Below are 23728 nucleotides of genomic sequence, written 5' to 3' on the forward strand. Positions count from 1 at the left end.
TGTTACTAGTTGTCAATGGAGTTCATTCAAGATCCTATACAGCATAATCGTCCCATAATTCAGCATAATTGTAATATTTGGAGATGGACTTGAACCACCTGGGACTAACTGGTTTGGAGAAATGCGCTTCATTGTTCATGAGTGCATGAGAAATGCATGAAATGCCTTGTGTTCCCCCATCAAAAAATATATAAAAAATATATGATATGGGCCAATTCCATATATTTGGCAAATTTATAAAGAATGTGTAAAAAAATGTGACACATATATTTTATAAATTTTTTTATATAAATTGGGCCAATTTAACATATTTTTTTCATATATTTTTCAAGATATAAATTTTTTCGTGTGGGTTGTAATGGGTCAGTTATTGAAATTATCAAAATTCATTGGACAATTTCAAATTGGAGAAATGTTGGAGTGGAAATTATTTTCATTTATCGATATTTATAAATATAATCATACATATATCGACACCTTAATAACAGACAAGCGTAAGGTGTTGATATAGTTATATTTAGAGCTGTGGAAATAGTTATAGTTGTGTATAACTACTTATAACTATAGGGATGCCTATAGTAAAACCTATGAATAGGGCTAAATTATAACCAAATAAATCGGTGACAAAAAACGTTCCATGAATTAAAAAAAAATTATGGATAGGTATTTTTTTTCACAGGCAAAACAAATTCTTATAGTTTTATGCAGAGAAAAAATATAATCCTGCCAATGAAATTAGTTTCAGACAAGAAGTTCCAGTGAAATTTTTGTTGTGATTGAATTCAGCGAACGAAAAATCCTGCAAATGAGATGAACTCATTCCTAATTATCAGTAGATTTTGCTCAAACTAACGCACATTGTACTTGAATTAATCTTCACTTTTGATTATGATAGAAAAATCTCGGTTGTCGGATTCACAATCTTCCATTTTTTCAGCTCCTCGCGTGAAGCCAAGTATACGAAAAATAATTCTCTGAATTTCTCTTATTTCTATCAAATTTTCGTGAAATAATCGAACACAAATTTCCAGTTTCCACTAATTCTTCCATCAAATTGTGAATTTTTAATCCCAAAAATACTTGAAAACCCAGTCGAATTGTCATTTGACAAAAAATTCCTAGAATTGTACAAAAATTTCCGGCAAACATTACTCCCGAATCCCCCAAAAGACTGACTTCTCGGTAAATCTCCAGCAAACTCAATCAATTAAATTGCCCCCAGCTGCAGCTGCCCTTGACCGTTCTCACATGATTCATAAGACCGCTGCATTCGCGACTGTATGATGTGAGAAATCGTAATGCAGCCGATCCCCTCATTAACAAATCAACAAACATTGACAATCCTCGGGAGGTGGCTGCAGTTAAAAAGTGGAGGTGGGGAGGGATCTGAGCGACAAAGTCTTGTGCGCTGGAAAAAAGAACAAAACAAGGCGCGCCCACCTTGAGGACGGGCTGGCTCTCACGATGATCTGGAACGCCGCAGTGGGTTATGTACGTGACTGCACCGGCCGGTAGTATCCGAAGACCTTGGCGTCCTCAGCTCAACGATTTGCGTATATTTCTTACGTGTGTAATGGCGCAAACTGACACGAGTTTGCGTAACTCCAGCGGCCAGTTCTTACATGCAAACTCACTGCATTTCCCCCATTTTTTCGTGCCATTCCAGTTGTTTATTCTGGCCATTGGGGACGATGATTCAGCGATACCGGAAATTATCGATCCCTTGGGGCTTGCAGCACTCGTCGCCGGTGACGACAGGTGACGCAGGGAATTGTCCCGATGTAGAGGGAATGGAGACAATGCTAATAACGGCGGTAGATAACGAGTGACGGTCCCACGAGTTGCAACACATCGTGTTCCATCAAATTCCCAGCTGAGTTCAAGACCACTGATGATGAAAACTTAAATAGAGATTTTTCAGCTAATATGGAAGACAATCGTCGAGGTGGAGTGGAACAATGGTCATGGGGAGGTAATTAGGGGCTTCTGGTGCCGTGAGGGAACTTGAGTTTGATGAAAAATCAATTTTTTGAACTATTTTACTTTCATGCATTTGGGACTATTGGTTCACTGAGAGAAAAATCTGAAGTTCGATTTACAATAAGAAAATAGTTGAGGCAGTTTTGGTGGACGATACGATTTTTTTTGTATGCGGCACATAACATTACACGAAGAGAAATTTTTGATAAAAATTATCCTACCGTTCTATAAAAGTGCATCATGAGTCATCGTTTCCTCATTTCTATTCTAAAATTTAGTAAAAATTAATATATGATGATCAAATTTTATTCTACGTTAGAGAAATTTTATCCTGATAAAAATAAAAATTACTGTGCCGGTAGAGTAAAAATTACTGTACCGGTAGGATAAAATTTACCAACCGTTCTAGAATATTCGTTGTTATCTACATAAAAATTATTGGACTGGAAGGGTAAAATTTATTATGCGTCAGGATAAAATTTCTCTAACGTAGAATAAAATTTGATCATCATATATTAATTTTTACTAAATTTCAGGATAGAAATGAGGAAGCGATGACTGATGATACACTTTTATAGAACGGTAGGATAATTTTTATCAAAAATTTCTCTCCGTGGATAGTACCTTCACAAGCGTAATTTTTGCAAATCAAAATGCAGTTAACCGAAGTTCAAAAGTAACCATGACAAATCTATCGTGAGTAGAACTATAAAATAGTTGCACTGACTATATTCCATTGTAGTAATCACTTATTCGGCCATAGTTACCATAACCCATGCAAAATTGTTGAGGACTTTTTGACTATAGTTCGATGGTGATGGAATATAGTCAGAAGAATCATATTTTTCTCTCAGTGTTCTAAGTGTTTTGTCAGGTTTATGCCATTTGTTCATCCAAGTAGTTCAGGCAATTTGTTACGGGGGAAATACTCTTCAGAGCTTATAGAATAGACCAACAGTATTTTTAGGCGCTGACAGATAATTGCAAACAATCAAGTTAAAAGCTTGTTGATTGGTACGAGGGCCATGAGATGCTCTAGTCTTAACGAATTAATGAATTTTGCGATACCCTTGTTTTAAAAATAAAATTGAGGTACCGTTGTTTCATTATGAAACGTCGATATAACATCATATTTGTTTCTTTTCGCGTCATTTCAGTAGCAAAGCGGTAAACCGGGTTGAGTGTTTTTTTTACTTTTGGCCACTTTTTAATGAATATCTTGGAATCTAAGAGAGATAGCCAAATTTTTCTTATGACCTTTTTTATAACCCTTAATTGGCTCTATAAAAAAGGTTATGACGAAAAATTTTCTATCTCTTTTAGATTCCGAGATATTCGTCAAAAACTGGCCACTGGTTAAAGTCGACTTAACCCGGTCTATCGCTTCGGTACTGATTTTTTAAACAGTTAATTAATAGAAAGAAATTCAATGGATTGATCTTTCGATTGACTGTTGGGTAATTTTATCCATTTGCTAGCCTCACTGTTGCAGTTGATACGCAACCAAAGTAATCGCGTATTAGTCGCATAATTCCCCGCACAAACGACTGTCTGCTCCAATGCATTACTGCATTGTTGATGATACCAGTGGTACGCGCTGTTGAATGAGATAACGTTGTTCGAATAGCATGACCACTTGGACATTATGAACATGAAGTAGTAGAACATTTGTGGCCGCCTCCTAGGTACAGACGTTGTTCACACCGTGGGAAAATAAAGCGCCGACCTCAAACGTGGAATATTCATAATTAAGTATGCGAAATGGGCTGTAACACTTGTATGGTGGTGACTGTAAGTGTTCTTAGGAATCATTGAGAATGAACAGCTAATTTGTTTCTTGAAAATTAGCCGATAGCGGGGGAGCGTATTAGTTGAGAATATTAATTCGTTCTGACTTAATGACTACAAAATATTTAAAATATATTCTTGATTCTTTTGGAAACATTTTCCTCGCTCTTCTAGATTAATTTTGAAAAAACAAACCTCTGTAAGAACAAATATTTCTTACAAACATATTCAGAGATTTTCAATACGCAAATATTTTAATTAAAAGCAGTGAGCAAAATTTAAAAAAATTTATATAATTATCATCCTAGTTAAAGGATAATCGGGCACAATTTTTGTTCTCGATTCAATTAATTTCAATCAAATTCTGAATTAATAGCAATTTGTTAAATTTTTTTACAATGTGATTTTTTTTAAAAAGTTAATTTATTATAAATTATTTAAAAGGAGGCACAATCTTCAAAAATTGAAATTTGTCAATAATTTTATGAATTTTTCTCAAAAACTAAAATCTAATTATTTCAAATTTTCAAAATGATTCTCAACAATTCGAAATCAAACAGAAAAAAAGTTATAGACTCTTTTTTTTTAAATTGTGGATTGACTTTTTTTAATCGTTATAAAAAAATGTTCGTTGATATTTTTCCTTACACTAACTAATTTCCGAGATAATACATATTTCCGAAGATAGACAATCCACTACTAAATCAATTGATTAACATCCATCAGTCAGTTTCATTTGTCTCCATTAATATATCGAATTAATCATGTATGTCGTCCATCACGAATGATGTACATTTTATTATTTAATTCTTTAAAAAATCTCTAATTGAGTCAATTTCGTTCAATTAATCTATGTAAAAACAGAAAAATTGAGATGAATTCCGTAATGATTCTCATCCGGTTGATTTCTTCTTACATAAAAACGAATATTATATCATCCCAGAGTCATGCATAAACTGAACGATAACATCTTAAACCAATCAAGATAAAGGATTAAATAAATACTCTTTCCTAAGTGGGTAATAAGAGAAGTTATTAATGAAAACGCGTTGGAGTTATCTCGGAAAAAACCTGCGGTGCGCGATTCTCGACGACTCACGTCCTTCCTGGCTCATGAATCACAGCATCTGGGATGGGAGAAAATTCACGGGAAAAAAAATGTGGAAAAAAGTATTATGGTTTAGATCAATTGTGTTTAAGTGAGTCTATACTTGTTTTTGCTAAAAAAATATTCACGCGTCGATACACTTGTTCCACAATTGTTTCAGCACGTAGTGTTATCATGGACACGATTCTGACGGATCCCACCTACGTCTCAAGGTCCCTCAGGGGAACAACAATGGAATGGATGGGTTGAGATCTGAGAATGACATCGTATCAATTTAATTCAGTAGCGAAGTGGTAAAACGGTATAAGACAATTTTGACTATTAACGAGTTTTTGCTAAATATCTCGGAATCTAAGGGAGATGGCAAAATTTTTGTTATATCATTTTTTGTAGAGCCGATTGAGAGCTGTAACAAATGTAATTATGGAAATCCCGCTATCTCCGTTAGATTCGGAAATATTCCCCAAAAACTCATCTGGAAGATAAGTCCACTTAAACCGGTTTACCACTTCGCTACTGAATTGGTTATTCGAGAGTTGCAATAACAGAACACGTAGCTCTCCTGTGCATTTCAGTTCAATTATTGACACAAAATTAATGGAAATCAGAAAAATTTAGTGTAGTTTAGAACACGAGAACAGACTTCTCCGTTGTCGTTTCTCGATTTGATTTTTTTTCATTCAACTTCTTGTTCTTTATTCACATGCGTTTGGGGAGTCGAAGCAGTAGATAAAGTCGTGCGCGGTAAGACCAGGATGGATGGAAACAGAACACGTAGCTCTTCTGTGCATTTCAGTTTAATAATTTACAGAAAATTAATGGAAATCAGAAAAATTAAGTGTAATTTAGAACACGACGACAGACTTCTCCGTTATCATTTCTCGATTTGATTTTTTTTCCATTCAAAATCTTGTTCCTTATTCACATGCGTTTGGGGAGTCGAAGCAGTAGATAAAGTCGTGCGTGGTAAGACCAGGATGGATGGAAACGTCGAACTTGGAGATGAGATAGATGTTGTAGATTAAAACGGCGCAGAGACAGAAAACCTAAGGTTGAGAACGTGTGAGTTTTGAGTACTCTGTCAATGTCCGTTGATTGAATTCAGTAGCGAAGCGGTAAACCGGGTTAAGTGGATTTTGACTTTTGGCCATTTTTTGACAAATATCTCGGAATCTAAGAGAGATAGCAAAATTTTGCTCATTACCTTTTTTATAACTCTCAGTTGGCTCTACAAAAAAGGTCATGACAAAAAATTTTCTGTCTCTTTTAGATTCCCAGATATTTGTCAAAAACTGGCCAATAGTCCAAATCGACTTAACCCGGTTTACCGCTTCGCTAATGAATTTCTGAATTATAAGAATTGATTGATTCAATGCAGCAACTAACAGCACAGAAAATCCTGTCTGTTTGAGTTTTTCCTAATTATATCAGTCTCCACTACTTTAAATTTCTATCCTCATTGAGATTCGATCAATTAGGAAAATTCAGAAAATCTTGAAATTCAGGAGAAATTTCTCTAAAGTTTCCTGTGTATTCATTATTTTTTTCGAAATAATTGAACTCTAATGTACAGTTTCCATGGATTTTTTTCATGAAATTATCATTTTTCAATGGCAAAATTCCTTGAATTTTGCAGAGAAAATAATACTTGTTAGAAAATTTCAAGACTCTGACCATAAATTTCAATGAAATGATTTTCAAACAATATATTAAACAATGTATTAACTAATGTATTAACACAGTAATTTTTCCGGTATTTTTTCTTAATAAAATTTTCGTACACGTTTGAACAAGCCTGGAGACGATCGAACGGATGATATCCCAATATTGAGGTTATCGAGGATGGAAAAACCTATGATGCATGATACAAAAATAGAGACGAATATTGCCACGCACTAACGATCAGCACGATATGATAACGCCGCTGCTGATTTTCATCTTCAATTGGAAGATGAGTGATTAAATGTTTTGATTGTGGGCCGAGCACATCATATTCCAATCATGTTTACAGAATTGTGTCTATTTATCTCTCCACGAATACCTAGATTTGATATGATCGTTGGTATAAGAACCCGTTATTGTGTATTGATTTGATTCTCTAATCATTACACCATAATTCGGGTTGACTGCCAGCTCCAGCCATGATTGTCTTGGGTCTTCTGGTGGGTTGTTTCGCGGTAGCTAATGGTATGTGCAGCATATATATATTTGAAATTCAACAATATTTGCCTCTCAAAGGAAGTTTTGGAATTGCGTAAATTTAAGTTTTCAATTTTTTGTGTTATATCGACGCATTTCAATCCACAAAGTCCGAAAAAAAATTGCTAGCTCATATAATTGCAGTTCATATTCGCGAGAAAATTTTCCTTCGGCCTAGTGACGAAAAATACTATTTTATACTCTGTCCGTATGAACATTGACAAAAAATTTTTTGGAAATTCTCATCATATTCAAGTTCCACTGGAATTTTACGGAATTTCCTCATTGAACATTCAGAATTTCGTGGAAAATTAAATGATCCACTGAAAATGAATAAAAATCAATGATTGAATGATGAAAAATCAATAAAATTCCAGTAAAATTTCGGTAAATATATTCTTGAATTTTCAATTAATTGAAAATTTAGTATAATTTGACACCAATTATTCATGTTTTCATTGAAATCTCAAATACGTGGAGGAATTCTCGTCTTAACGCTGCTTGAAATTTTTGAATTTCATTGAATTTTTATCGAAATCCGAAATTCCATTCAGGCGCCAGCTTATCAGGACGAGTGGTTGGTGGCTCCGAAGCGCCCGATTACAAGTATCCGTATCTTGTATCCTTGCGCCGGCGATACTCATCAGGACAGCCAGATTTTCACTTCTGCGGTGGTGCGATTCTCAATAAACATTGGATCCTCACTGCTGCCCACTGCGTGGAGCCGTAAGTACACAGAGTGCCTGATGTAATTCAGTAGCGAAGTGGTAAACCGGTTTAAGTCGATTTTGACTATTGACCAATTTTTAGTGAATATCACGGAATCGAAGGGAGATAGCTAAATTTTTGTTAAAACCTTTTTTGTAGCACTCAATTTGCTCTAGAAAAAAGGTTACTATGAAAATTTCATTATCTCCTTTAAATTCGGAGATATTCTCCAAAAACTCAACCAAGAGATAAGTCGACTTGAACCGTTTTACCACTTCGCTACGGAATTGGATGAATCAGTTCTCGCATTTCCTTCCTCATTTCAGAGATTTGGAAAGGGCATATGTCGTTACTGGAACTAATTATCTGACCGACGCTGGTGAGAGCTACAAAGCTTGGTTTGCCGTTACCCACCCGGAGTATCAAAATTTCCATCATGACGACATTGCGCTGGTACGCATCAAGGGGACCATTGAGTTCAACGAGCATGTGCAACCTGTTGGATTACCGTCGGGGAGCAATGAGAGGGTCGGTTCCTCAGCTGCTTTCGCTGGATGGGGATACACAACGGTTCGTTGACAATAATTTTTAAAAAGGGTGTACGGAACATTACAATGTCCAGAACCATGAGCTTCTGAAAATTATTAACTTGATTCTTGAAACTAGAATTTTTTTTCCTTCATGTATACACAAATCTCTGTTACAGATTTTTTGAAATTTAAGTAACAGATGCATTTGAATTTTGAATATTCTAAACTTGAATTCAATTGCAGACTAAATTATTAAATTATTGTATCTTATTTTATTACTTACTTAACCAGGTAATGGTATTATACAGTTTTTTAATTTCTATTATGTTGAAGATCAATCAAGATTTTCAATTTTTCAAATATTTTATAAATTAGTAATCAACTTCGCAAGAATGATGATTATCAGATTAACTGCAAAATCAGATATTTAGGATTAATTGTTTAATTATTATTGAGAAGTGAAAATTATTTTCAAATTTGAATCACGAAGTAGTGAACTTTGATTAATTTATGATAAACTTTTTCAAAAATTACTTAGTAACAATATTTTCCCTGCGCTCAATTACTCAAGACCATATTCTTGGGGTGACGAAAAGGAAAGTTTTCACAGAAGAAAACTGATGTTTTAAATTCAAATACTTGTTATTCATTTTTCAAGACATTATTTTTTCGTGGGCTGCCAGTACACTGTCAAAATTTTTCGTCTGAATTTTTCGTGCCAAATTCCGGAAATTTTTATCGTGTTCAAGTTCCACTGAAATTTCAGGAAATCTTGTCATTGAAAAATCACATATTCCATTGATTTTCTGTTTAAATGATCTGGAAATCAATAAAATACTTAATTTTTCAGTTCAATTATTCTGTGAAAATTCAAAAAAATCTGGAAAACTGGGAAAAATTGAAAATTCATATTATTTTGTTTCTGAATATTCATGTTCCACTGAAAACTCATGAATTTCCGTGAATTCTACTTAAAACTTGAAATTTCATAACCATTTTTTCCCTAAATTCGATTCAATGTCACTTTCATAAGATTAATAATATCTTCCCTAAAATTTCAAAAAATTTACAACAGTGTACGCAATCGATATTTCTATGATTTCATCCTCTTCAATCGACGTTAAAGTCGGGAATTGTTTCCTATTTGCAGACTGCAGGACCATCCTCACCCAATGCACTCCAGGAAATATCATTGACAATCATTTCCAATGATTTATGTAACAGCATTCACGGAGAGATTACTGAAGGACATCTTTGCACGTTCAATAAGGAGAACGAAGGAATGTGTTTCGTGAGTCATTTCCTTCATCAAATAATTTATGAATATGCAGAAATGGTGACAGTATCAATACTGCTTTATTAAATTACGCCGGAATTAATTGAATTTTGTTTTCAGGGTGACTCTGGCGGTCCTCTGGTTGCCGATGGCGTGCAAGTAGGTATCGCTTCCTTCGTGACGCCTTGCGCCGTTGGTTACCCCGATGTCTTCACCAGAGTGTCAAACTACGTCGACTGGATTGAAGAAGTTCAAGAGAAATATGCACTTGTACTCCCTGATTGATTTGATTTGCATGTCTGTACTGATTTAATCCGATCTGGACTTGTAAATATCCTATTCTCTGTGCAAAAATATTCCAGGAGCCCATCGACAAGGGCAAGGGGAAATAAACCCTTACTTAGTGTATTCTACCACCGAAAATCCTCCAACCGTGTTTTTTTTTTACTTTTTATACTTTTAATGTAATGACTAATTGAACTTGCCTTAGTGGCCGTGAATGGCTGAGATGTTGAATTTTTTAGGAAAGAAATTTTACATCTTCTGTCTAGGGGAGGAAATAACGTTGTTCTGGAAAGAAAACTGTAAACAAAACACTCGTAGAAAAAAATGTAGAATCTTTTTTCTGGAGTGACCACACCGAAAAGACCTTTTATCACCAAATAAATGACTTTGTCTGGAATTTTGCGTTTGATTAATGAATATTTCTCCTTTAACCCCTCGCCTACACGGAGAGAATTTTTTTGTAAAAATTATCATACCGTTCAATAAAAGTGTATCATGAGTCATCGTTTCCTCATTTCTATCCCGAAATTTAGTAAAAATTAATATATGATGATCAAATTTTATTCTACGTTAGAGAAATTTTATCCTGATAAAAATAAAAATTACCGTGCCGGTAGAGTAAAAATTACTGTACCGCTAGGGTAAAATTTTCCAACCGTTCTAGAATTTTCGTTGTTATCTATAAAAATTATTGGACTGGAAAGGTAAACTTTATTATGCGTCAGGATAAAATATCTCTAACGTAGAATAAAATTTGATCATCATATACACCGAGAGAAATGTTCAGTAAGAATTACGGAACTCACAATTCGCTCACCGATTACGGAACGCTCTGGAAAAATTCCGTGACAGTTCCGTAAAATTTCCTACAACCACATTTCGCTCCGGAATTACGGAAAAGATACGTAATTGTCATTGGATATTTCTCTCCGTGTATCAATTATTACTAAATTTCGGGATAGAAATGAGGAAACGATGACTCATGATACACTTTTATAGATCGGTAGGATAATTTTTATCAAAAATTTCTCTCCGTGTTCACAAGATTCTGAAATATCGGCCAGCTGTACGGCTGGGGTTTTCCATGGTTTCTCAAGTAGTATTAGCCTGAATGGGGTGCGGCTGATAAGAGCAAAATGGCCCATAGTAACGCAGATAAATGTGAAGAGAAGAGTGAGAACTTCGAATCTCTATTTTCGTCGGTTGAGGATTTGATGGAACTGCTTTCATCAATCAATAATTTCTTCAGTCATTGACATAAGCATGATCGTCTCAAGTGCCTCAGGCAGAACTGTCATTGACCCGCCCTCAATAAATACTGATACCACAAAAATATGAGAATCCACTGTGTTTTATTCCGCTATAATCCCCTACTGGAAGATCTTTTGTTTGCACTTTCACGTGTTGAATATATTGACTGTAAGGACTCTTCGGATCTGACCTAATGACCTTGAACGACGCAACCTTGACGGAATCCCGAAGTTGCTGGAGACATTTATTTCCACTTTCTGTGGACACAGCGTCGATTACGTGCGACCTAAATTTTTTGACGTCATCAGCGTTATCTTAATTCAAAGAAAGTATGGAAATCGTGTCATTGTCGTTGAGTCTTCTGCCGGTAAATTTCTAGAGGGAAGAGTCACGCGTACGGCCGTTGGGACGATGGGTCAGGCTTCATGTTTTGCTTTCTGCTTCCGACTGGAAGCTTTGTATTCGTTCAAATCCATGTTTCCAATTTTTTGGGTCAGAGTAACTGCATGTTGTCACAGTCTGAATATGCAATTTGTAATTAATAAAAAACAAATTAGTATTTTATTAGTATTTTAAAATTAGTATTTTATTAATAATACTTACAGACATGTAAAAATCATTCATATTTCAGTGAAACCATTTTATACACGGCGAAAGAGTTTAGTAAAAAATGACCAAATAATTCAGATAATCAATGACAAAATGTGAGGCAAAGGATAAATTTTCCATTTTGTAAATAATTTTTCTCAAACGAACAGTAATTTTTGATCTGCTGCTGAAAAAGTATCCAAAATAAGACAGATAAATTCTACCTTATGTTCAGTCAATTTTGACTCGACACTGTTCAATCATTTTTCCTGGTAATGTTTCATCGATTTTCCTCTCGGCGTATCCTCTATTGACAGGTCAGAAAAATAAAATTGCAATTTTGAAATTCCATTTACTATTACTCCATATCATTCAAGAACTTCACATAAGCACATGGAATGATCTCGAATACATGAACAATAGTTCACTTCAGTCCACCAGAATTATCTAAATCAATAACGAGTAGTAACGACGAATATCCGTCATTATATGATAAGTACGCGTGATCAATGAACGATTACTCCGAGTAATCGTTGAGTAATCGTTGCGAAAAATTACCTTACAAAATTGAAAAATTATCTTGTGCCTCCGCTCCGTTATCAGTCCCAAGCTACAAGCGTTGTTGACTTGTTATCTAATCCGGTTCACTGTACTATAAAAGGATACATTTTTTGCGAGAAGTATTATAATGTCAAGAGTCATGATTGCCTTTGGGATACTTTTGAGCGGACTTGCCCTTTTCGCCAGTGGTTAGTATGCTCAGAGTCTCTCGCTTTTACCTCAGTAGTGAAGTGGTAAACGGAGATAAGTCGACTCATTTCCCAGTTGAGTTTTTGAGGAATATTTCCGAATCTAAGGGAGATAGCGAAACTTTCATGTTTACATTTATTGTAGCACTCAATCGGCTCCACAAAAAAGGTTATAACAAAAATTTTGTTATCTCCTTTAGATTCAGAGATATTGATTGAAAACTGGTCAATAGTCAAAATTGACTTATCTCCTTTTACCACTTCGCTACTGAATTGTCTGCATATACAAAAATCTTCCGTGAAAGCTCTAAATTTCTACATGGAGAGAAGAATGCAGTAAGAATCTCCCAGTAAACGTGCAGCGAAATACGTTTTTGCCGTTTGGATCGGAAAATTGGAGAGTTTTTGAGACGATTGGCGAATTGTCTGGAGGATTCTGTACCGTTCTAGACCTTTCTTAAACTTTCTAGAATTTTCCATGAATTTCTGAAGAAACAAACATTTCAAATTATATAGAGTAAAATTCGCAACTGTAAAATTCAACGAGTGCGAAATTCTAGAATTTAGTGATTTTGTCACTGATTTTTGGTGAAAGCATCACTAAGTTTCAGGAACACCAGTTAAGTTTCACTAAGTTCATTGATTTTCAGGGTATCATCTGAGAATTAAAAATTTTGTCCCTTGAATATCATCCCGTTGATCTTTTCCCAATTCTTTCAGGCGCAAGTCTCCCCACAAATAATGCTGTGAAGAACACCCACCCCTATCAGGTCTCTTTCCGAGAATGGGTCCGTCCGGACCCGCAAAACGAGTACGTTCACATCTGCAGTGGTGCAATTATCCATAAAAACTGGATTCTCTCGGCTGCATCGTGTTTCGAAGGGTGAGTAAACACGATAAAAATAATGAAACTCGACTCGTCAGGAATTACAGAACCTCCTCCCCTCCGCGATCTTATGGGGGAACGTATGTTCCCTCCATATGATGTCAGAGCCTTCCTCAGTGCAATATACATTCAAGTATGAAAAATTATCGACTTATTTTTGTATAAATACAGCAGAGTAAACCCATTAGTTTGAATGCTTTAAATAAAAAAAAAGATTTGGACAATTATAATTCGGTTATTTATGTTTCGTAGAATAGTATTCAATTCTCTTTTGTTTCGCAAGTCGATTATACTCATGAAAACCGCCTTACCTTCATTTTCGATTCAAGACATTGCCCATCCTTTTTTTTAGAAAAGATACTTCAAGTGAAAAAGTCCTCACATTGTTAGAAAAAAAATGAAATTTCATGGACAGTTGACTATTATGTTTCAGGACAGCGACACTAAATGTGATTTATGCGAAAAAAAGATTGATTGATCCGCGAAATTCTGAATTTTTAATGACAAAATTCCTTGAAATTTCAGTGGTGATTAGAAAATAAATTTAAAAGAAGGAAAAAAAAGGGAGGAAAAGGGTTTTTTTTCGATAAAAATTTCCAAGTGTACCGGAAATTTCGGACAAAAATTGTCAATTATTAATTGTTAATTGTTAAATGTTAAGCCGAAACACAAGCCGTTCTATTTCACTAAATCCTTAGTCTCCTCGTTGCAGTCGTGACCTCGGCTATGTCTTCGCAGCTGTCGGCACCGACGAGGTGACCAACAAGGGTCAAACTTTCGACGTTGTCTTCGCAGTGTTCCACGACGATTACGACAAGCCCTACAACGACAACATCGCACTAGTTCGCGTCGCTGGGGATATCGAGTTCAACGACAAAGTTCGTTCCGTTGCTCTTCCTACTGATGGACACGACGATTATGACAGATTAGGAGAAATCGTCGGATGGTTCACTGTGGTGAGATTTCCCCCTCGTCTTCAGTACACTGTTAAATTTTTTTTGCAATTTAAGTAACAGATGCATTTGAATTTTCAATATTCTGGACTTGAATTCAATTTCAGACTAAATGACTCATGGAATTCCCGATTCATCTTGGAAATTCAATAAAATTGAATTTTTCGTTATGAATGATTATCGAATTTTCAATGACAATTTGGATCTTCAAACCTATCGCGAAAATTAAGCAACAGATTCGAAAATTCAAAGGAAAAGTTGCCTGATTATCACAAACTTCATTAAATATTCAAGAACATTCACTGATTTATCAATAAGAAAATCAATGGAAATTCCATGTAAATTGTTCCATTTTCAATTTCAAGATTTTTTACTTGAAATTTCAAGAATAATTTTCTAACAGTGTAGTGACGAGATCTGATTTATTTGTCAACCTCTCGAATTTGCTTTTTTGATCGCTTTCAGAAAGCGGATTTGTCCATCAACAGCCATCTTCAGAGCGTCTCTCTGCCAATCATCCGGAATGAGGAGTGCGTCAAGTCTCGTGACATTACGGAAAAACACATCTGCGTTCATGACGAGGATCTTGGCGACTTCTGCCACGAAGATATCGGGGCTCCATTAATTGTTGATAATGTTCTTGTTGGTGTAGAGTCTTATGTAGCACCTTGTGCTGGAGGATTACCCGATGTTTTCACTCGTGTTTATAATTATAAACAGTGGATTGATAACGTTATTAAGAAGTTCGAATAGAAAAAAAAGGTTTCCGAGAGTTTAAAAATTTCAAATTTTTTTCAAATTTTCCTCACGCAATTTAATTGACAAATTTTATGACTGAAATTGGCTGAATATGTAGTGCTCTCTGTACCAAACTGAAAAATACTTGGATATCGTTAATTTGTACAGAATTATTTCGATTGAGATAGCATGTATCAACGCAAGTCCTCTTGGTAGTTCGACAAAAAACTGAAGAGTTTCACCGAATTTTCTGGCAGATTCCACGCTAGTCTGACCATTTGCACTATAATTTCTATAATTTCTCATCATTTTATAAAAAAAACATCACCTTTTATACCTGATGATATAAAATATTCCATACACCATTAGAAAATTACTCTTGAAATTTCAAGTGAAAAAGCTTGGAATTTTCAACAACGATAAAGTTACATGAAATTTCTGTAGAATTCTTTATCGACGAATCAGTTAATTTCTTAAATATTCTAGTAATTCTCGGTTTTCAGATCCATACGGCACTGAAAAACCTTGAAAATTTTGAAAATTCAGAAAATAACTTCTCTGAATTTCCCATCTATTAAAAATTGGATTGTATGTGATGTTCAATTTTCACGATGAGTTTGGAAATCAAGTTTTCATGGAAAAATCAATGAGTGTTTAACATGAAAAACCCAATTTTGTTGAATTTTCAAGAAAAATGAGAAATTTAGTGAACGTTTTCACTTGAAATTGAATTCAAACTCACACATTGAAAAATCAGATGACATTGTGATTGAAATTTCAAGAAATTTCTGACAGTCTATACAATAATTGCCTCACCAACAAATAATTTTTATAATGCTGGAATTTTTCCGGAACTTTTTCAATATTTTCTTTCCTCGTAACCCGGGAGTATTTGCATTAATGATCTCGATATTCCCAGCTAGAAAGTTCATTTGAACGCGAACGAGCAAGCATTGTCAACAAACTGCTATTTCTATTCACACGACGCTACTCCCCGATATTTTCGCTGATAGTAAAACGTGCGATTCTATCGACATTGACAACCATACCGCGCTTCTGATTGTCAATATTGTTGGAACCCCTTCTAACGCTTGCATAACGCGTTATGCGGGTCCTCCACTATTTTCACTCGTGTCCACTTCATTCTCACTGCATTTGTAAGACTTGGCAATAATTCAAATAGAAATCGTGTTTAACATTTCTCGAAATATCAATGATTGAGTCATCCGTTGGGTTTAATCTTCAGTCGATAATTTTTAGGCTGATGATATTATATCGATTGGGATTCATCGACGTGATGTCTGACTAATATATTCAGTAGTAATTCTAGAGGACAACGGAATTGAATTCAATTTAGAGAGAAAAAAATGAAATTCCGAGTTTTACGGGATATTTAACTGAATTTTATGTGTAATCTTGGATACAATATTTAAAAAAAAACTTTCATGAATAGTTAAAGTAGAATTTAGATATTTTCGCTACACATTTGAATATTTTCATTTTTTGAATTTCCTAAATAAATTGAGTGTTGAAGAATTTGAAAAAATTAATACCTAATTAGTATCAAAATATTAGTGCTTTTTTAAAGATTTTTTCTCATAAAGACATAATCAAATTAGGCTTTATCAACCATTATTTACGTATTCCTCAATTTGGGGAAAAGAAAAAACGAACGACTGCAATGTGCAGCCAAATTCCCCCCCCCCCCCCCCGCTCGTGAAGAATGCTTGGGCATTATCCTTAATTATGCAAAATAATTTGTTAATTAAAATTTCATTATTTACTATCCAACTGTCCCTGAAATTCCAATATTTTCCAACAGTGTACAGCAATATATATTTACGATTTTTGTGGATTGAAATTTGTATCAAAGTGGAGGGAATATCTTCATCTCTCAGTTAAAAAACAAATCAATTTTTTTAAGCACTTGCGATTTTGGATAAACATCCTTAGCAGGGAAATTGTTCAAAAACTTGGGAAATATTATCTGTTACCCCTGGATGGTAGCGACTAGGACTTCCCTCAGAGCTTACTTTGAACCCTGCCACTCTCCTCACAGTTCAATACGTCCATTGAGCCCATCGAGGTCCTATTCTCCCCGAATTCACACGTGTGTTTGCATAAAAGGATCCAGGAGCCTTCAAAAAACTCTATACAATCCAAAAAAGAAAAAACTGGCAGGTCATCCCCCCGATATGTGTCACGAACCCCTCTCAAAATTTCATCCCATTCAAGACGAATTCTTCGGCGAATTCATTATTTGTTCATGACACCGCACTAATCCCCCACACGGTGATAAAAATTTAATAAAAATTACCAGAACAGAAACGTAGAAATTACGTTTCGAAACGTAATCTGCGAGTGAAGTAAAATTCAATAAAAAGTGTGAGTCGGAACCGAAATTGTACGAATCGCCACGTAAATTCTACGATTTGTTCCGCAAAAATTAACCACCCGTCTGATGCCTCACAGCTGTGGGGACAACAAGTCGTTCCGTAATGTTTCCCCAACGAGTGAGAAATTTTACGGAACGGAACGTAGAAATAACTCACCAGCTTCCTAAAAATTGTTGAACGTTCAAGAATTTTTGATTTTGGAGGCACAATAAGTCGGCAAGTTCCTTCAAAATTTACTTCTTCGGGAAAAATTACGTGACAATTTCGTACTTTGTGCGGAAAACGCTTCCCCATTGCGGATTACGTGAATTATTCCGTAATTTTTACTGAATATTTCTGTCCGTGCATGCCGCACAACCCAGTGACATTGATCCTCTGAGAAACTTCTTTTTTCTATTCTCAAAGATGAGAATCACTGGCATGACAACACGCGAGCCTCGTCCCGTTCCCCCTTCCACTTGTAGTTGATCAATCGAAATGACAAACACTGATTAGGAAAGAAGTATAAAACTTGGAGCGTCTGCGAAGCAGCCAGCATTAATCATGGCGCGAATGATTCCGTTGGCGTTGCTCTTGAGTCTTCTTCTCCCGGCTCATGGTATTATCTCGAAGATAATGTGAATCAACTGCTCTGATATTAATCGTCGATCAATTGATCAATTCCCTGTGCAGGGGGGCGCGTCAGACGGATGACCGGTGGGACAGAGGCACCAGACCACAAGTACCCGTACCTCGTGTCCTTCCGGCAGAGTGAGGACCCCAATCGAACGGAGGAGTACTATCATTTCTGCAGTGGATCTATCCTAAATAAACAGTGGATTTTGACTTCTGCTTCGTGCTTCGCTAAGTATATATTTGTAATTAATTCCTTATTTTCCATGATTTATTCAACCCGTAGCAATGAAAATTTTGACAAGCTAGTCGAGAGGGATTTAAGGATATCCACGGATTTTGGCTGTTTGTTCAGCAGTGGAATGCATTTCTACTTTTGTAATTGAACATCAGAGCTTTCATTTGAGCCCCATTTGACCATGAGTTTCCGGACATTTTATTATACAATGATTTTATTATGTAAAGTTTGCAGGTCTGAATTTGAATGTCGATATTGAAGCGTTAGAAAACATTAAACAAATCAGAAACAAAATTAAAAAGTTTACTTTCTCAGGCAAATTTATTAAATAATTTAAAAAATGCTTTTTTAAAAATTACGGGTAGAATAGAATAGAATTTATTTCATTGGTGCTACAATAACTGTTTTACATCTACACAAGCCTCTCCTGCTTAGCCCAACAATAACAAAAAATGCATGCAAAAAATTGCTTTAGGTATTAACCTAAATGCAGCCAACATACAGAATACATAAAACAAACAGATGTTGGCAGAAAATAGTGCGAACCTATGTCATTGTCACCCCCTCCCCGCGATTCGCGAGTAAGAAAGCACTTAATAAATAAATAATAGAGATCAAGAATCACATTTAAAACATCGCGACGAATTTTAAGAAAATGTTCATTACGCGAACATTCTGACTGGAAGTTGAGAATAAAATATAAAAAATCGCTTCGTAGTTGATGGAATTCGCCACAAAGAGGTCGTCTAATATTTTCCCCTAGATCAATTAATTTGCAATACGTTTGCGATGTCGTTTGCCAATTTGAAGTCACCTCCGTTTGGCACTTCATTAATCAATTCAGGTATTTACGAAGTTGTGTATTCTATCCTTTCACGGGTAGAGAAGGACAATCACGTGACCACTAAATTGAGGTGTTTGGTTCGTAAACGATAACGAAGAGATAATTATGTTAGCGTCTGAAATACGACGTGTTCACAAACACGTAATTACAAAACGTAATTACAAAAAAAACTGTAGAAACTTCCAATCAGTCTCAGCATGCACCTTCACCGGCCAATACCTCAGTGTTGATCATTCTCCACAGACGAAATCCTAAAGTCACGTGGGCCGTCGTTGGTACAAATGACTTCTTCAAGGGTGGAGATAAATACACAATCGACAGGATAGTTTTCCATGAAAATTACGATAAACGTTATCGCGACAATATTGCAGTTGTCCGTGTTGCTGAGGAAATCCAGTTCAATGACAATGTACAACCAGTGACACTGTACACTAATGAGTTCACGCGATATGGCGCGATGGGCACAGTTGCCGGCTGGTCTGTCAAGGTGAGAGTTATGATTTTCTTCCTTATAAGGAGAAACAGAATCATACACGGAGAAAAATTTTTGATAAAAATTATCCTATCGTTCTGTAAAAGTGTATCATGAGTCATCCTTTCCTCACTTCTATCCCAGAATTTAGTAAAAATTAATATATGATGATTATATTTTATTCTACGATAGAGAAATTTTATTTTGATAAAAATAAAAATGCCGGCAGAGTAAAAATTACTGTACCGGTAGGGTACTACTTACCAACCGTTCTAGAATTTTCGTTGTTATCTACATAAAAATTATTGGACTGGAAGGGTAAAATTTATTATGCGTCAGGATAAAATTTGATCATCATATAATAATTTTTACTAAATGTCGGGATAAAAAATGAGGAAACGATGACTCATGATACACTTTTATAGAACGGTAGGATAATTTTTATCAAAAATTTCTCTCCGTGTATTTTGAAAGAAAATCGGCGAAAGGTTCCGAGTTCAGAACCCAGCCGGGTAGAATGGTGAGATCTAACCATCTAAAGTCTTGATGATCATCCCAGCATACCCTAACCGGATCGAAGCGATGTAAAATAACGACAAAAAAAATAAAGAAAGAAAATCGGCGAATTGTGTCGCTCGCATCTTCACGTAAAGTAACTCGAGTGTTTTTATATTTTTACAACCAAGAGTTCCAAGAAGCACATTTGCATTAGAATAGGCCTGATGGGGATGTGCATATCGGAATGTTGGCTTTGTGCTCAATATTTTTAGTTATCAACTTCTTTGACATCGCGTGATGGCGACGCCGAATATAGCTACACGGAGAGAAATTTACGATAAAAATTACCCTACCGTTTTATAAAAGTGTATCATGAGTCATCGTTTCCCCATTTCTATCCCGAAATTTAGTAAAAATTAATATATGATGACCAAATTTTATTCTACGTTAGAGAAATTTTATCCTGATAAAAATAAAAATTACATAAAAATTATTGGACTGGAAGGGTAAAATTCATTATGCGTCAGGATAAAATTTTTCTAACGTCGAATAAAATTTGATCATCATATATTAATTTTTACTAAATTTCGGGATAGAAATGTGGAAACGATGACTCATGATACACTTGTATAGAACGGTAGAACAATTTTTATCAAAAATTTCTCTCCGTGTACAATACAAGTGAAATAATTTTATTTGTTACACTGTTAAAAAAATTAGGGTGAATTCTCCGGGAAAAATCTTGAATTTGATTCAACGGTAAACAGTCACTTTGAAAAGTCAAAGGAACTGATCAGAGATTCAAAATTATTCATTAATTTTTCACTTATCATCTATCATTACCATTGATTGAGTTTTTTCTCAATGCATCATCCATTTTTATCATGCGCTTATGAGTGTCGATACGAAAATTAAAACGTTAGAAATCTGAAGGGAGAAAAGGACGCTCCCACAAGTAAATGAGGAGATGTATTGTCTATTCTATTACCACAAATGCAAAATGGGCCTTTTATTGTCTCCTCGAATTCCAGGACAATCTTATGCTGAGCGACAAACTCCATGAGATCAATCTCCCAATAATCTCCAATGAAGAATGCAGAAAGGATCGCCGAGGGTACATTACGGAAAAACACATTTGCACTTATTTCAACAGCACCGTGGGTCTGTGCTTCGAGGACATTGGCGGGCCCTTGATCTTCGAAGGCGCGCAGCTTGGTATCGCCTCGTACGCTATCCCTTGCAGTCTCGATTGGCCCGATGTCTACACGAGAGTCTCCGGTTATCTCCAGTGGATTACAGATAATGTGGAAATTGCAAGAACTACTTCCAACTACATATAAAATCGAGAATAAAGATGAAATGAAGATTAATGATTTGTAATAATTTAATAATTGATGGCAACTCATGTCTCTTTGTGTTCATTTATGTAAATTTACATTTGTAATCGCACGGTTATGAATTTTCATGAAAATGATTATTCATGATTTGAATGAGGGAAGCCATGAAAACTGTGAATTTCAATTCAATTATTTCGTCAAAATTCAGAAAAATTCGGAAAATTTACGACATTTTGCTGCTGAACATTAATGTTCAATTTAATTAAATGAATTTACACATTAAATAAATAATTTTTCGAATACAAGCAAATTTTTTTTATTCTAGTAGAGGATTTTCTCGAACTGAATTAATTATTCATTTCACATCATTCAGGATATTCAAGTTGTTTGGCTATTTTTTCACCAGTGAAATGCATTTCTACTTCTGTGATCAAGCATCAGAGCTTTCCTTTGAGCCCCATTTGATGACTTTAGTCCTTAAATGTTGCAAGTCTGAATTTAAAATGAGGAGGTTTACTTTTGGGGAAAGATTGATGAAATAATTTAAAAATTGCAATTTTTGAAAATGACGCGTGATCGGTTTCTATAAATAATTAAAAAACAATCAATTTTCCATCATGAAAATCATTTGTTTGGAATCGTAACCAATTTATTCGTATTCAGAATTTTACTAGGAATCAATTTCATGCGTAAAAAAAATAATTTTCCGAAAGTTTAAATAATTTCAATTATTTATTTATAAACAACGAAGGTTTAAAAAATAATAATTCTGTGCAAAATATAATTTGAATTACGCTGAATATTCAAGATTTTTTTCAAATTTTTCTCTCGCAATTTAATTGACGAATTTGATTATTGAAAATAGCTAGGTCTTAAAACATTTTCATGAAGATAAATATACGAGTTTCTTAGTTGAGACCAAAAATATTATTAAAATAGAAAAATTTCAAAAGAAGAGTTTCATTTGTCTCAAATGCGTCATTTGTCCGGAAGTAAAACAAAAATAATTCGTTTGCAAAGAGAATGCATGATATTTCCATATTGTCATCAACTTCATTCATTTCATCATAGCACGCTTTCATTAACCATTCGTATAAATTAAAAACTATAACGTTGCTATTAGTTTCTGCCCTTGGACGATGTCCTTGTGGTAATCCCCGAGAAGGACATTTAGACACTCGATTTCACCGTTCCACCGTCGCAGATGGTCGAAGGTGTGTGACCCAAATTTTTTTACTTCATTACAACTCTTTTCACTTAATCCCAAAACACATGGAAGGGCCTCGGAATGAAGAAAGACGTCATTCACTCGCAACTCATAAATTCAAAAATTCCGAATTCTAATCACGTATTCAAATTTATGAGCAGAGATACTGCAATCACTGGCCGCGAGCAGGCTAGGAATCACCGTCATTTTTCCGCGAAATTCATAATCCAATATTTTACGACTTTATGGTGACTAGGATTTTTATGAAAGGAACGTCTGTTTGGATATGCATGGCACGCGAGGTTTTCTACGACGAAGCGAATTTCCCGTTTTCGGGAACAAAAACTAGTCGGTGTGTTTCGAAACATCTACTTTACCCAGGACTGTCGTGCATTCGTTTGTCGCATAAAGCTGTACAGAGAGCAGTAATGAGCTAATGCATGCGCAATTCCAGCCTTTATGCTTACCACTGAACGTATTTCTCGAACATAAGTCTCATTTTCATGGGACAAGAGAATGAATTTAATTTCGGTCTTCTCCGTTGAATCAATGGTTCTCAAAAAGTTAGAATACATTTTCGCTCGTAATCAGAAGCATTATATTCAAATTAATTATTGACTAATCAGTCTGATAATTAATCTGTTACACTGAGAGGAAAAATTAGCTCTTCCGAAAAAATATGTTTCACGTGAGAATATTTGATGGAGTGGAATGGATTTACTTGAGGGAAATAAACCGAGACTTTACATTAAAAAACACGAAAAACTTGAGACCGAGATGAGATAAATAGACTCGGTGTCATCACGAGAGGAGTCGATACTGTCTATTTGCAGATCCAGATGAGAGCAAAGATTTTCATGTTCACTGAGACCGAGATCATCTCTCCGAAGTTTTGTCTCGTAAAGTGTCTCGCAACATCACTATGTGGTTGTAGAAAATTTTACGGAACTATCACGGAATTTTTCCAGAGCGTTCCGTAATTTTGATCTGTATCTCCTGTGAAAAATGACGATACCGTCACTTAAATTTTCTGAGTCGATTCCGTAATCGGTGAGCGAATTGTGAATTGAGATTCCGTAATTTTT

The 23728-nt window shown here is 35.2% G+C and overlaps 3 protein-coding genes across 3 annotated transcripts; all 3 read left to right on the forward strand.

Annotated features, from left to right (window-relative positions):
* Positions 1-7610: 7610 nt before the first annotated feature.
* Positions 7611-10078, forward strand: LOC107040755 (chymotrypsin-1; the record flags this gene model as incomplete). Its single annotated transcript, XM_015260974.1, has 4 exons — positions 7611-7801; positions 8110-8353; positions 9464-9604; positions 9710-10078. Coding segments are annotated over 4 exons (741 nt in total), but the record flags the coding sequence as incomplete, so codon positions are not given.
* Positions 10079-12401: 2323 nt separating this feature from the next.
* Positions 12402-15054, forward strand: LOC114841342 (chymotrypsin-1-like). Its single transcript, XM_029126288.1, has 4 exons — positions 12402-12462; positions 13183-13345; positions 14061-14304; positions 14767-15054. Exons 1-4 carry the CDS (start codon positions 12402-12404, stop codon positions 15052-15054), a joined length of 756 nt encoding a protein of 251 aa, XP_028982121.1.
* Positions 15055-17951: 2897 nt separating this feature from the next.
* On the forward strand, positions 17952-21741 carry LOC107040757 (chymotrypsin-1). The gene is made up of 4 exons (XM_015260976.1): positions 17952-18033; positions 18108-18282; positions 19373-19616; positions 21131-21741. Exons 1-4 carry the CDS (start codon positions 17979-17981, stop codon positions 21437-21439), a joined length of 783 nt encoding a protein of 260 aa, XP_015116462.1. The 5' UTR covers positions 17952-17978; the 3' UTR covers positions 21440-21741.
* Positions 21742-23728: the final 1987 nt, after the last annotated feature.

Source organism: Diachasma alloeum, unplaced genomic scaffold (genome assembly GCF_001412515.2).
Source record: "Diachasma alloeum isolate Michigan unplaced genomic scaffold, Dall2.0 Dall_scaffold_00343, whole genome shotgun sequence".
Taxonomy (NCBI): Eukaryota; Metazoa; Arthropoda; class Insecta; order Hymenoptera; family Braconidae; genus Diachasma; species Diachasma alloeum.

Bases quoted from the DNA above. Each gene is read 5' to 3' on its own strand.
- LOC114841342 (XM_029126288.1), top strand. From the start codon at position 12,402: ATGTCAAGAGTCATGATTGCCTTTGGGATACTTTTGAGCGGACTTGCC. The intron at 12,463-13,182 runs GTTAGTATGCTC...CAATTCTTTCAG, and splicing joins ACTTGCCCTTTTCGCCAGTG to GCGCAAGTCTCCCCACAAAT. The intron at 13,346-14,060 runs GTGAGTAAACAC...TCCTCGTTGCAG, and splicing joins GCTGCATCGTGTTTCGAAGG to TCGTGACCTCGGCTATGTCT.
- LOC107040757 (XM_015260976.1), top strand. From the start codon at position 17,979: ATGGCGCGAATGATTCCGTTGGCGTTGCTCTTGAGTCTTCTTCTCCCG. The intron at 18,034-18,107 runs GTATTATCTCGA...TTCCCTGTGCAG, and splicing joins TCTTCTTCTCCCGGCTCATG to GGGGGCGCGTCAGACGGATG. The intron at 18,283-19,372 runs GTATATATTTGT...CATTCTCCACAG, and splicing joins TCTGCTTCGTGCTTCGCTAA to ACGAAATCCTAAAGTCACGT.